At 39.3% G+C, this 15,287-nt stretch overlaps 1 protein-coding gene across 13 annotated transcripts in view; it reads left to right on the top strand.

Annotated features, from left to right (window-relative positions):
* The window catches only part of apbb2b (amyloid beta (A4) precursor protein-binding, family B, member 2b), a 265,952-nt gene that overhangs the window by 225,041 nt on the left and 25,624 nt on the right, over window positions 1-15,287 (top strand). For 9 of the 13 annotated variants that reach the window (XM_043692343.1, XM_043692335.1, XM_043692372.1 and 6 more), the window contains one exon: window positions 13,163-13,168. The exons of the other annotated variants lie outside the window; for them this stretch is intronic. In XM_043692343.1, the coding sequence (XP_043548278.1) occupies window positions 13,163-13,168 (6 nt within the window). The remainder of the gene's footprint in view (window positions 1-13,162; window positions 13,169-15,287) is intronic. 13 annotated transcript variants of the gene reach the window in all.

Below are 15,287 nucleotides of genomic sequence, written 5' to 3' on the forward strand. Positions count from 1 at the left end.
GAGATAAAAAGAAATTTCCTTCCTGAAGATTGGGGAAATGTGATGCTGATATTAGCTTTACCCTTATTGAACCATGGTACAATGAAGAGCTAAGTGGCCAGACCTCTTAGTTGTTATGTTACGAAACATGGAAAATAGGAAGAGGAGGTGCCATTTTGCCCTTCCGGCCTGCTCCACCATTCATTATGATCACCCAACTCAATAGCCTGTTCCTACTTTCTCCCCCATATCCTCAGATCCCTTTAGTCTCAAGTGCTATATCCACCTCCTTCTTGAATTCATACAATATTTTGTCCTCAACTGCTTTCTCTGGTAGGGAATTCCACAGGTTCACAACTCTCTGGGTGAAGAACCTTCTCCTCATCTTGGTCCTAAATGGTCCTAAACACCATATCCTTAAACCGTGACCCCTAGTCCTAGACTCCCGTCATTGGGAACAACCTTCTTGCATCTACCGTATCTCGTCTTGAGAATGTTATAGGTGTCTAATAGAGCCTTATAATTATTTTAAACTCCAGTGAATACAATCCCAACTGACTTAATATTTCATCATATGTCAGTCCTGCCACCCCAGGAATCAATTTTGTAAACCTTTACTGCACTCGCTCTATAGCAACAACATCCTTCATTGGATAAGGAGACCAAAGCTGCACAAGGTATTGTGGTGTGGCCTCACCAATGCGCTGTACAGTTGCAGCAATTCGTGCTCCTGTACAGGAATCCTCTTGCTATGAAGGCCAACATACCACTTTCCTTCTTTACTGCCTTCTGCACCTGTCCGCTTACCTTCAGTGACTGTTTTAGAAGGACTCCCAAATCTCATTGCATATTCTCCCCCCTCTCAATTATACTATTCAGATGATAATCTGCCTTTTTGTTTTTGCTACAAAGTAGAAAACCTCCCACTTATCCACATTGTACTGCATCTGCCATGCATTTGCCCATTCATTCAGCCTGCTATACTGAAGCATCTCTGCATCATCCATCGTTCATCCCCCCACCCAGTATTGTCATCTGCACATTTTGAGATGTTTAGTTCTCTCATCTAAATTGTTGCTATATATTGTGAATAGCTGATTACTGTGGGACCCTACTAGTTGCTGCCTGCCATTCAGAGGAAGATTCGCATTGTGTTCCAATTCCGACTGTAGACATTCCTGAAAGCTTGATCATGTCATATCTTGATCAAATGACATGGGATCCCAGCATTTGTATGCAAGTGTTTGGATTTTTCTTCACACTTGGATCCTAGTTAGTTGAGAATCTTTCTATAATGGTTTTGTGTCAATTATGTAATATGTTCCAAGAATCAAAAGACTGGAAGTGGACAGATGAATAGTGGAGACCAATAAATTACAGTACAGGAGCAGACCACGAGATTACTGGTGTTAGTGCTCTCTCCTTTAACCACAAGAACCATTTTACATTTCGCTTCTCAAATATTTTCAAAGCAAATTATTGGCAATTATACATTTGCTGGTTAGTTACTTTGTTCATTCAGCAAAATGTTATAACCAAGAATTTTTCGGAATTATACATGATAGTTCACAGTAGTTGTACAAAATGTTTGTTGTTTATAACTCTGAGTATAATAACAACCTATCATTTCACTCAAGCACCTATCCCATTCCCTAAACCTAAATTGTCAGCTTTTAAATTGGCTTGTGCCCGAAACGTCGATTCTCCTGCTCCTCGGATGTTGCCTGGCCTGCTGTGTTTTTCCAACACCACATTTTTCAACTCTGACACTCCAGCATCTGCAGTCCTCACTTTCTCCTAGCTTTTAAATTGGTAATTGTTTAAGCTGCCAAAAAAGTGCTAACCATTCCATCACAGTCAATCACAAAGTTGCTTCTTGGAGAATGTTAAATGCATTCTTGCCATATTTTTACAAAAAAGAAATGTTGACATGTTCAGTGTTAAGGCATCAATCTGATTTGTTTCCTCCTGTGTAGGATTAAGATTTAACTTGTCTTTTTTTTAAAAAAAAGTTCCCCCTGTGCCCCCCCCGCCCAAACTTCCAAAAATGTTTGTTTTGGCTTGTATTGTTTCAAAGTGACAACTGTCAGATGCAAAGTAGGAGTGAAAGCAATAATGAGTGATTCTGTGAGGTTTATTAATAAATAAAGATCACTTTGAGATTGTCCAAGGTAAAAAGGATGCTTGACAGAAAAGCTGTTAGATTCTTATTATTGTGTGCGCTTTCATTCTGGATGATAGTGTTTCTGGCCTTTAGGGAAATCTCAACTCTTGCAATTCTAGGGTGTAGGTTTGCTCGCTGAGCTGTAGGTTTGATGTCCATATGTTTCATTACCTCGCTAGGTAACATCATCAGTGGTGACCTCCAAGTGAAGCGAAGCTGTTGTCTCCTGCTTTCTATTTATATCTTTCTCCTGGATGGGGTTCCTGAGGTTTGTGGTGATGTCATTTCCTGTTCGTTTTCTGAGGGGTTGATAGATGGCATCTAGATCTATGTGTTTGTTTATGGCGTTGTGGTTGGAGTGCCAGGCCTCTAGGAATTCTCTGGCATGTCTTTGCTAAGCCTGTTCCAGGTTAGATGTGTTGTCCCAGTCAAAATGGTGGGTTTTTTTCCTCCGTTTGTAGGGCTACGAGGGAGAGAGGGTCGTGTCTTTTTGTGGTTAGCTGGTGTTCATGTATCCTGGTGGCTAACTTTCTTCTTTTTTGTCCTACGTAGTGTTTGTGGCAGTCCTTGCAAGGAATTTTGTAGATGATGTTGGTTTTGTCCATGTGTTGTACTGGGTCTTTTAAGTGTTAGTTTTTCTTTGAGAGTGTTGGTGGGTTTGTGTGCTACTAGGATTCCGAGGGGTCTCAGTAGTCTGCCTGTCATTTCTGAAACTTCTTTGGTGTATGGTAAGGTGGTAACACCATTTCGACTGGGACAACACATCTATCCTGGGACAGGCTAAGCAAAGACATGCCAGAGAATTCCTAGAGGCCTGGCACTCCAACCACAACGCCATAAACAAACACATAGATCTAGATACCATCTATCAACCCCTCAGAAAACGAACAGGAAATGACATCACCACAAACCCCAGGAACCCCATCCAGGAGAAAGATATAAATAGAAAGCAGGAGACAACAGCTTCGCTTCACTTGGAGGTCGCCACTGATGATGTTACCTAGCCAGGTAATGAAACATCTGGATATCAAACCTACAGCTCAGCGAGCAAACCTACACCCTAAACCTCAACCTGAGCTACAAACCTTCACAAATCTTGCAATTCTGTTTAATTTCTCATGACAAGAAAGCATGATGAAAGAAGCTGCTGCATTTCTATTAAGTTTTATATAATCTTAGGATGCTCTAATGAGCATTCCAATAAATGAAGTACTTTTGAAGTGTTATACAGTAGGAAATGTGGCAGCCAATTTGCACGTAGAAAAGTCTTAGACAGTAAATGGGGAGACAGACAGATGTTTTATTAATTCTGAGGTATCTGCATTGGCCAAGACACTCTGGGAACTCCACTGTTGTTCAAAGAATGTTTTGCATCATCTGAGGAAGGCAGACAAAGCCTGACTGAAAAGCCAACACCCCTCAAAATGCAGCTCTCCCACAGTAGTGCCATTTATTAGCCAATTTATGATGCAGAAAAGGGGCTTGAGCCCACAACCTACACTCATAATTTCAATCCATTCCTTTCTGATGCTGCAAACTCAATCAGGAGTAGCTTCTGGAGCTTAAAGTTGACTTTTGATACCTTTACACAAATGACCATCTCTCCTGTAAAAGCTTAAACAGATGTGCTCCAAAAGATTATCAGTCTTGTTTCAGATAACGTTAGGAAGGGAGTTCAACAATTTTGATCCATTGACCTTGAAGAAATGGCAATATACTTCCAAGTGAGGATAGTGTGAGAGTTGGCGAACTTGCAGGCAGTGGTGGTGCTCCCATGTATCTGATGAGCTTATACTGTAAGACCATAAGATATAGGAGCAAACTTACATCATTTGGCCTGAGTCTGCTCTGTTATTTGGTCATAGCTGATATGTTTCTCAACCCCATTGTCCTGCCTTCTTCTTGTAACCTTTGATCCACTTACTATTCAAGAATTATCGATTTATGATTGAGATACTTGGCTCAATGACTTGGCTTCCACAGACCACTGTAGCAATGAGTTTCATCGCTCACTGATTGAAGAAATTTCTTCTCATTTCAATTCTAAATGGTCTTTCCTTCATTCCGTGCCCTTAATCTCTCCTCCTAGTGGAAACATCTCCAGGTCTACTCAATCAAGGCCTGTCAGTATTCTATAAGTTTCAAAGAGATCCTGCTCATCCCTCCAACTAATGATCCAAAATCTTCAACTGCTCCTCATATGACAAGCTCTTCATCCAGGGATCATTCAGATCATTCTGGACACCCTCCAATGCCAGCACATCCTTTCATACATACAAGGCCCAAAACTGCGCTCAATGTTCCAAATGTGATCTGACCAGAGCCTTATATAGCCTCAGCAATACACCTCTGCTCTTGTATTCTAGTCCTCTTGAAATGAATGCTAACATTGCATTTGCCTTCCTAACTGCCAGCTGAAACTACATTTTAACTTTAAGAGAATCCTGAACTAGGACTCCCAAGTCCCTTTGTTCTTTAGATTTCCAAAGCCTTTCCCCATTTGGAAAATAGTCTATGCCTCTATTCTTCCTACCAAAGTGCATAACCTCACACTTACCCACCTTGTATTCCATCTGCCAGTGCTTTGCCCATGCTCCACCCAAATCCTTCTGCAGCCTCCCTGCCTCTTCAACACTACCAGTTCCTGCACCTATCTTTGTGTCTTTCTCATCCTTCTTGGTGATGGAGATGGCATATTTGAAAGGTGCTCTTGAAGGAGCTTTAGTGAATTATTGCAGTGTATTTTGTTGATGGTACTCAGCTGACACTTTGCGGCAGTGATGAAGGGAATGAATGTTGAAGACAATGGATGTCATGCCAATCAAGTGGGCTATGATATCCTGGATGATTTGGAGACCCTTAAATGATGTTGTCACAGCTCCCATCCAACTAAGTGGACAGTATTTCATCACATTCCTGCCATATGCTTTGTAGATAGATGGTGGCCAGGCATTGCGGAAACAGGAAGTGAGGTACATGCCAATAGACTTCTTAGTCTTGGACCTGCTGTTGTAGTTACACTAAGTATATGCTGGTCAAGTTCAGTTTTTGTTCGGTGAAACCTCAAGGATGTTAATAGTGGGGATTCAGTAATGATGACATCATTGAATGTCAAAGGCTGATGATTAGATTGTCTCTTGTTGGAGAAGGTCATTGTCTGGCACTTCTGTGGCACGAATGTTACTTGCCACTTCTGAAGAAGGGTCACTGGACTTGAAACATTAACTCTGCTATCTCTCCACAGATGCTGCCAGACATACTGAGTTTCTCTAGCAATTTTTATTTTTGTTTCTTGCCATTTGTCGATCTAATCTTGTAAATTGTCCATGGACCACTTCCGTAGCTAAGTCGTTGCTAATTACCATAGCAATGAACAAGTTTAATCAATTAATAATATATCTTAATATTTAATTAATTGAGACTAAAGGTATAAATGTCAGTCTAATTCACTTAATTAATAACAAATCAGGACCAGCAACTGTACCAAATACCATCGTCATTGATTTAATCCTTTAATGTAAAAGATTACATGGAAGAACACAGTAAGCCTCTCAATGTGGAGGGATAGATCATTGAAGAGAATTTCAAACAAAAGGGAAGAGTAACAGAAAGAACGTGTTTGAATAGCATCTGTTGAAATAATTGGTTTGTCAGTATTTTGCCTAAAAACTTTATTAGACCTTGTTACCCCGCCCTTTTCCTTTATATTGGAAGTGTTGCTAATAACGCATATGTACGGATGGAGTCCCTTTTAATTCAGTTTGAAAAGATGGAGTATAAAATGAAATTAGAAGCTGTGGTGACCTTGTTCTATTTTTCTGAAATGAAGAATAGCAGTTACTAGTGATTGCTTAATAGCTCAAACATATTTGTGAAAAGTTTCTATACCTTTGTCTCGAATCAAATGCTTAAGATGTTTACTGTAACAGACAGTAGGGTCAGTGTAGACTCAATGGGCTGAATAGCCGCTATTGCACTGTAGAGATTGTATGGGAGAGATTTGAGCCACAAAATTTGGCTTCTAAGTGCTACTAGTGTTGGTTTTGTGGTAAAGTTGTGAGCTGTATAACTCTGAGACTGCTGCATCACGGCCATGTTTGGAAGGCCATTAGTGCAAACAGGTTGCACAAGTGCTAAAACACACAAGGACAAAAATTAGGAATAGAAGGTATGAAGGCCCTCTTCACATGTTTTCTTAAACATTCTCAGCTGGACGTGTTCAGCACTCTCTCCCCGCCTCCCCCCCCCCCCCCCATGCTAACTATTTAATGGCAAAAACATAGGGCATCAGATGAGAGGCTCTTGGATTTCATGTACTGGTGTAGAGTTGCTGGAAGGATTATGTTCAGTGTTTTTGGAAACTATTAAGGTTTTGGAGTGAGAAAAAAACATTGCTGGACTTTTACAAGTAATGCAGAACACTGAAGGCCAACTCAGCAGAGCAGTGTTTGCAAATAGAGACTTTATTGCTTCTTGCATGATGACAAACTACAGCACAGGCAACAAAGGAGGGAAGCTGTTGAGAGAAAGGAGGTACACTCTCAATGGAAGGGAGTGCCAACCCAGAGTCTTCAGAGAGCATTTTTCTTAACTCTGTATCAGCCAGGAGCAATATCTGAGGTAAGGAAGATTCACCAAGTCACAAAAACAGAAATTGCTGGAAAAACTCAACAAATCTATGGACAGAAATCAGAATTAAACTTTTGAGTGTAGTGACCCTTCTTCAAAACTGATGGTAACTCAGAAAATGTTTGTGTGGGGAATGGGGTAAGAAGTAAATGATAGGTGGAGATAGAGCCCATAAAGAGAGAAAAGCAGTTGGACAGACAAGGAGTGGATAACAGTCAGCCTAGGACAATGAATAGCTGCTAATGGGGGACTTTTAATGGCTAACAATGGATTATGTAGTAGCAAACCATATGCTAGCAAGATCTGATGTGTGGGGGAAGGCCTGGGCATGGGGAAGTTGCTCAAGCCCTAAACCTGTTGAACTTTATTGAGTCCGAAAGGTTGTGGAGTACCCAATCTGAGCCAGTCCCATTTACCAGCATTTGGCCCACATCCTTCTAAACCTTTATTAGTCATGTGCCCATCCCGATACCTTTTAAATATTGTAATTGTGCCCACTTCCTCTGACAGCTCATTCCATACACATACCACCCTCTGCATGAAACATTTACTCCTCAGGTCCTTTTAAATCTTTCCCCTCTCACCTTAAACCTATGCCCTTCAGTTTTGGACTCACCCATCCTAGGAAAAAGATCTTGTCTATTCATCCTATCCATGCCCCTCATGATTTTATAAACTTCCATAGGGTCACCTCTCAGACTCTGACGCTCCAGGGAAAATAGCCTCAGCCTATTCAGCCTCTCCCTATAACACAAACCGTCCAGTCCCAGCAACATCCTTGTAAATCTTTTCTGCATCCTCTGAAGTTTAGCAACATCCTTCCTGTAGAAGGGCAATCAGAGTTGTACGCAGTTCTCTAAAAGTGGCCTCACTAATGTCCTGTGCAGCCGCAAATGACATCCCAACACCTATAATCAATGTTCTGACCAATGAAGGCAAGCATTCCAAACACTGCCTTCACCACACTATCTACCTGCAACTCCACTTCCAAGGAACTATGCAGCTGCAGCCCCAGGCCTCTTTTATTTGCCAACACTTCCCAGAGCCCAACCATTAACTATACAAGTCCAGCCCAGGTTTGCCTTACCAAAATGCAACACCTCCCATTTATCTAAATTAAACTCCATCTGCTATTCCTTGGCCCACTGGCCCATCTGATCAAGGTAATACTCTGAGATAACTTTGTTCACTGTCCACTATACCACCAATTTTAGTGTCATCTGCAAACTTACTATACCTCCTATATTCATATCAAAATCATTGATATAAGTGATGAAATACAGTGGACCCAATGTGAAAGTCTTTTTCAGGAACAGACTATTACCATTAATAAAGACTCAATGATCTCTGCCTATACCGTACCTCAGGTTTATTGCTTTGCCTCTTTGTGGTACAGAGTGCATGTCAGTTGGAGACCTTGATGATTTCACTCTGTAACAAAAATAGACATTATTAGGAAAGCTGAGCAGGTCTGGTAGCATCTGTGGAGAGAAATTAGAGTTAACATTTCGGGTTGAGTGACCTTCCATAGAATTGGTTCTGTTTTTCTTTCTGATTTACAGCATCTGCAGTTCTTTCCATTTTGATTTCTCTGTGTTACTCACTTGCTTTAAAAGCTGCTGTGTTTAAGTGCTACATGTATCCCCTTTGTTGGTAGCATACATCCATTATAGGCACATGTTAATCTGAATTACATGCTTTAATATTTTGATAGGATTCCTGGGTTGCCTGGGATTTTGACTAGACTTCCAACCTGCCTATGAGAAAGACAGGAGCTGGTGGGAAGATGGCAGCCTAGCAGGGGAGGTGTTCTTTTCCTCTACAAGCCTTTGTGAATTTCCCCGCATGTGGAAATTTATTTTGGAATATGTTGCCCAAAGATCCCCAGAGCACCACTGAACATGACTATCATGGAACATCACACAAAATAAAGTTGTGCAATTGCTCAGTGTTTTCTGTCATTGGAAATGTGCAGAAAAATCAGATGAACCAAAGTGGACGTGTTCCAAGTGATCTGTATTCCAGAGAGATGTGTACAAAACGTTAATCCTCATTTACCTGATCCTCATTATTGTAATGAACTGTGCTGAATACATAATCATATACATGCTTCATATTAGTTTTGAGAAATACTTTCCTTGTTTAAAAGGAATATTAATGAAGGTTGTGAAGAAATTCCCACTTTACTATTAAGTAGATAATTATTAATGGTTTGTGGCCTGTAAACTGATTTATCCCCTCCATAATCCTATTTGATTAATGAATTCATTGCAATTCTCACTCACCCATAGGAGAGATTTTTGTTCATTTAACATTTTGTTCAAGTGAATCTATGTAGCATTCCTTAGCAAGCCCATTCAACCATGTTTTAGTTTTTATTTTACTGAATTTTGAAGACTTGCATCTTTAAAAGTAGCTGAGTATTTGATAATGTAAATGTCAGAGAAACAAATACTACTTGGACTGTTATCCCTGCTCAGAAATGGGAAGTGTCAAGTTCTGAACCTGATTGTAAATTTACATGTATGAAATTTATATTTCACTTGCTTTCTCAATAATATCAACAAACATACATCAGTCTGACATGTAAGCTGACATTGACTGGTGACTCTAGTTTGTTTGCTTACTATTCCTTTTTCAATGCTATCTCTGGGCTTGACAATCCTAGTATTCCTCTGGCTGACTTGCCATCTTTAATTTGCCTAATTTACCCAATATGACCCTGCTGTTGGTTTCCTAGATGGTGACAAGCCCTGCTCACTTTCACCTGTGCTTGCTAACCTACATTTGGCTCCATGAGACACAATCTTCATTTCAAGAATTCTCAGTTTAGATTTTGGATCCCTTCATGACTGTTCTCTTTCCTGTGGCCTCCTCCCTAGACCCCTCTGAGCTATCACCCCTATCTGCAAGCTAAAGCTTCTTGCTCAGCCAGTATGGCTTTTGCCAAATTGTTTCACATTCAATTTATTCTATTTTCTTCAATTAATATCTATCCCTGAGACCCTAAAACAAACTGCCAGCTTAGGTCACTTATTACTTAGAATCCCTACAATTCAAGTAGAAGTCATTCAATTCTACACAGCCCCTCCAACCCAAACCTTCTCCCCATAACCCCTCATGGTTTTATCCTCATGGTTAATTACCTAACCTCCACATCCCTGGACACTACAGGGAAGTTAGCATGGGCAATCCATCTAACCTGCACATCTTTGGATTGTGGGAGGAAATCCACACAGAGAGAAATACAGACTCTACACATACAGTCACTCAAGATTGAAATCGAACCTGGGCCCCTGGGGTTGTGAGGCAGTAGTGCTAACCACTGAGCCAATGTGCTGCCCAGGGATGCCCTAAATCCATGTATTTAACATCTTTGGAGGATGTTTTCTTCTTTTGATGTCTCCAAAGTGTACTGCTTCTGGAGTTGTCACTGATGTCTTCAGCATCTCGAGAGTAACTACTTGGAGACTGCTGATAACTGCAGCCTTACTCTTATGGGCCTCTTCTGTCTGTGACCCTGGCTCTGCCCCACACCCTCACTTTCTCTGAGGTTTGTAAAGTTCAAGACCACAAACAATGTAGTGGTTATTTCACAAGGTGGCTTGTTGGTCATATAACTGAAATGACATTACTCATTGTAAATCTTGTATTTAGCCTTTGTAATGCATTTATAATTTATAGTTGGAGTTAAGACTTTCAGCTAAATGAGTAAACACCAAAGCTCTGTATCTGAGAAGGAAGACAACTGGAATGCTGTGTTGTTTACTGGCGTCCACTGCTTGCTCCATTCTGTTCTCTTTTTAACAACTCCATATTATAGACAGGAAATATCTAAATTTATTTTTGGAGGAAAACTGCATTGCAGTATTGAGAGTAATTTTCATGTCTGGTTTTCATTCTCCCCTTGTCTGCCTTTGGCACCAGTTCAACATAAACATCAGGGTTGGATCTTTGTCTTTATCATTGTAGTGTGATATAATTTGCACAAACTATTGCTTTCCAGAATTGCTGGTCAGATTCAGGCAGATAACTTGTTGCCTGATATACAAAGTGTAGAGCTTTAGAATCATAGAATTGTTGTGGGGCACAAAGAGGCCATCATTCCTATGCCAGCTCTTCAGACAAGCATCCTTACCTAATGCCACTCTCCTGCTTTTTCTCCATACCCTTGCACACACTTTCTATCTAAATAATCATGCTCTTGAAGGTCTCAATTAAAGTGCCTCCACCACACCTCCAAACAGTGCATTAGCCCTAACTACTCGCTGAGTGAAAAAACTTTCCTCACATTACTATTGCTTCTTTTGCACATTATATTAAATCTATGTCCTCTCGTTATTGTTCCTTTCATGAGTGAGAACAGCTTCTCCCTACATACTCTTATCAGACACAAGTTCCAATTTCTTCAATCGATCCTCAACTGAATTTTCTCATTCCTGAAATCATTCTTGTAAACCACTTCTGCACACACTCGAACGAATTCACATCTTCCTATCATGTAATATCCAGCTGAGGACTAACAAATGTCTTGTATGAAAAATCTCTGTTGTGAGTAAATAGAAATTGAAAAAGGAAAAGTGCAGATCTGGAAATGTAGAATAAAATTAGATGTTGCAAGTAGATTATAGATAATTTTGAAATCACTAAAAGCAAGTTAAAAATTCAGATAAGGACATTTGTCGGAGATGCTTTTGTGTGTACTACTGAATACTCTCCAAGGTTATACTAGAAATTTGAACTCAGTCATGCACCTTATTGTTCTTATTTATACTAAAACTGACAAAATATGCATATAGATATTGTTTTCCCTCCGCACACAGTTTCAGGACCATGTCAAATACCAAATGTCTAACATTTGGAAGGAAGCACATTATAACTGGATCACCAAGGTTTGAGCAATTTGTCTCACATTTCTTAATAGACCTTAGGTTGAGGTTCTGTTTTGGCTCAACTCTGTGATGTGGGTCAAATAGCACTCAAGCTTTACTGTCTTAAGTGATTTCTTCTCAAGTTTCCACTTAAAGTTCATTTACATATCACTGAATGTAAAATATTTCATCAACCGATGCAGTTGGGTAATGTTTTAGAACATAATTTTTTTAAATTGTTTTTGCTTCCACATTATTTACTAATATATTTAAGATTGCTATTGCTGTACAATTTGATTAATACAGTGGAAAATGGGAAGGTCTCACACAAACACACATCAGCGTTTTAAAGCAGTATCTAATTGAACAGCTCTGTCACCTTTATTAATAACTGAAAATTATATGTGTTAATTATGTTGGTGTGAAAAGTCAGTTTCCTAATAGATTAAACATTGTACTTAATAAAAGCTTTTAAAATGTCCCCATCAGTGACCTGTCCAAGGAATCACCTTAATTTTACGAGCTTCCTTGGAGGACCATCTATGAATGAAATTAGTGAAATTACATTGCTCACAAGAGAAGGCTTTTCACTGTGCCTCGGTACACCTGACAATAAATTCAATTCAATTCAATATTGCATGTGGACAGGGCAAGTGCCAGTGATAAGTTTGCACACGTTTTGAAAAAAAGGTTGCAAAACTCAGTTTGCTTTGAACATTATTTATGTATAAAATTCCATAATCTTTTAATTTGGCCAATTTTTTATGAATTGTGCTGAAAGGAACACAAGTGAGAAGAATTTCCAGCCTCTGAATATTTTTCAACTTAGAAGTGACTGAGTTACAAGGTGGGGTTAGAACATGATTTGGAGATGCCGGTGTTGGACTGGAGTGTATAAAGTTAAAAATCACACAACACCAGGTTATAGTCCAACAGGTTTAATTGGAAGCACTAGCTTTCGGACCGCCGCTCCTTCATCAGGTAGTTGTGGAGGACACAATTGTAAGACACAGAATTTATAGCAAAAGTTTACAGTGTGATGTAACTGAAATTATGCATTGAAAAATACCTTGATTGTTTGCTGAGTCTTGCATCAGTTCGATTGCCATGATAGTTTCACTTCTTTTCAGTTCACAAGTAAGGTTTTTGAGTGTGCATATTGTACACACTTTATATCCTGTCAGTAAATGTAAAAACATCTAAATTATAAGTGCAAAAATTATTGTCCCAACCTCCTCAAAATTTCTTTCAATATATTGGCAGCTGCTGTTTGTTGAACGAAAAATTATAGTACTGCCTTTATTGAGTAATTTGGGTTGGCATGCTGGAGGTATTTCAGGAATTGATCACTTAATTGTGGGAAAACTAGTGCTTTGTCTCATTTAATGTTCAGCATTTTTTTGTAAGCTGTAAACAAATGAATATGTTTAATGTGATAACCTTTTCTATGTTTTGTACATTTTCTCCTTGTTGTTCATTGCATTCTTTCTGATTTTTTCCTCTGCTTTCCTGGACTCAGTGAGAGGTAATTTTTATTTATTTCTTAATAAAGCTCAAACTGCCAGGATAAGAGATTGTGTTACTATTAAATGTAAATAACAAAATGTTTAAGCTGTGGCCAAGTAGAGATGCCATTTCACCTTGTCCTCCAAATTCATGCTCTTAATTCAGTGATTTGATCTGGCTTCAGGACTTTCCCTTCAATTGTTTTTGATGTGTGTTGCATTGAAGAACTGAATCCTCCTTCAAACCAAATTTACAGATTAATCTGAAGCTTCCCAAAGTGGTAGTTTGGACCCCAAGTGGGGTTACAAACGCCAGGGCAGTAGTGGCCTAAACACGCAGCCTCACACTGGTATTGACATTGATAAACCATTTTACTCTTCATGTAATAGGCCAAACATTCTGAAGACTGTGGATTGTAGAAAACAGCATGTACCTTTCACTGTTCACAAAAAGTAAGGTACTGAACTTGCCCAACTAGCTCAAGCTTGTGAAACTGGCAGTCACAATAGAAATGATTCTGCAATTGAATAGCATTTGCTATGTAGTCTTGAGTATACAAAGAATTACATCGACAACCAATTTCGGATTGTCATTCAAGCTTGCCTTATATACGATAGAAGCTACATTAATAGACGGTGCCCTGTTCTTTGCAGACGGAAGGAACATATATACACATTGTGCATTTACAACTCACAAGTTACTGGTGGCCACTCTCAGGTTCATTTCTCTAGATTATTAGAATCTAGAATATAGCAACAAATTGTCCAGAAGATGCTATAACCACAAAAAATTCTGCACTAACAAGTTGTGGATATGGTTTCAGTGCAACTTTTCGCTTGAAGTGACTATTGCTAGTGAAGTTTTGTTCTAATATCGCTTTATCGTTCTGTTCATTCCCATCTCCTCTACATGTTTTGTGATTAAGAATTGTAAAAGGATAAAAATAATAAACCCTCCAAAATTTGTGACATTAAATCAATGGATATGCTCTGTTTGATAATATGAACGGAAAATGTGTACAGAAAATCCTATGATGCTAAATCTGAAAAATGTTGCCCTCTTATCTGAAGTAGAACTGGAAAAGGTGAGCCTACTGCGTTTGTGTGTTTAGCAAAAGTATACGGGCTATGTTAAGAGAATAGGTTAATTTGTCCAAGCAGACCAGCAGTCAACTAGTTTTCCTAACTTGTAATCCTGAAATAGAATACTAAAGTTCTCATTATCTGATATGTCACTAAACAAACAAACAGTTTTTGCAAAATTGTGAAAAAACTATTAATTGGTATAAAAGGATAGGAGCTAATCAGAATTGTTGTGTACCTTCATAGGGCATTAAGATTCATGTTAATTTCATTGATCTCTTATCAATCTTGCTTATGCTGTTAGGGGCAGAGATAATTTAATGGTAAGATGCTTGCCCCTTGGACTACATTCACAACAAAGCAACTACAGAGCATTCAGAAAGCTGAAAGCATAAATCATTCTTCAAAGTGAGAGTCACGAATAGAATACCTTTAAAATTAGGCTGGAATGTTGAAATCAAATTTCACTTCTGTAACACCTCTGTTTAAAAGGAAATCCCAAGTAAAGAATATGGCAGACAGAAGGGATTAGTTTAATTTGGTGTCATGTTCAGCACAACATGGTGGGCCGGAGGGCTTGTTCCTGTGCAGTATTGTTTCTATGTCCTAATATAAGAACTAGGAGTAGGATCAGGTAATCCTACCCCTTGAGCCTGTCCTGCTATTTGATAGGATCATAGTTGATCTCCTCTTGGCTTCAACTCCACTTTCCTGACCACTGTCCATAACCCTTTAACTTATTACTAATTAAAAATCTGTCCATCTCCTCCTTGTCCCAGCACCCACCACTCCCTGAGGTAGTGAATTCCAGATTTGTGACCCCTTGGGAGAAGTCATTTCTCCTCATCTTAGGTTTAGGATAAAGGGTAGCAGATTTAAAGTGATGGTCTCTTGTTCTAACTTGCCCCAGGTGATGAAATATCCTCTGTATGTCGACTTTGTTAATCTCCTTTACCATCTTATATGCCTAAATTAGATTTCCTCTCATTCTTCTAAACTCCAGCGTATAGGCCTAAACTGCTCAATGTGTTCATAGGACAAACCCCTCATCTCTGA

The sequence above is a fragment of the Chiloscyllium plagiosum genome, chromosome 1 (assembly GCF_004010195.1).
Source record: "Chiloscyllium plagiosum isolate BGI_BamShark_2017 chromosome 1, ASM401019v2, whole genome shotgun sequence".
Lineage (NCBI taxonomy): Eukaryota > Metazoa > Chordata > Chondrichthyes > Orectolobiformes > Hemiscylliidae > Chiloscyllium > Chiloscyllium plagiosum.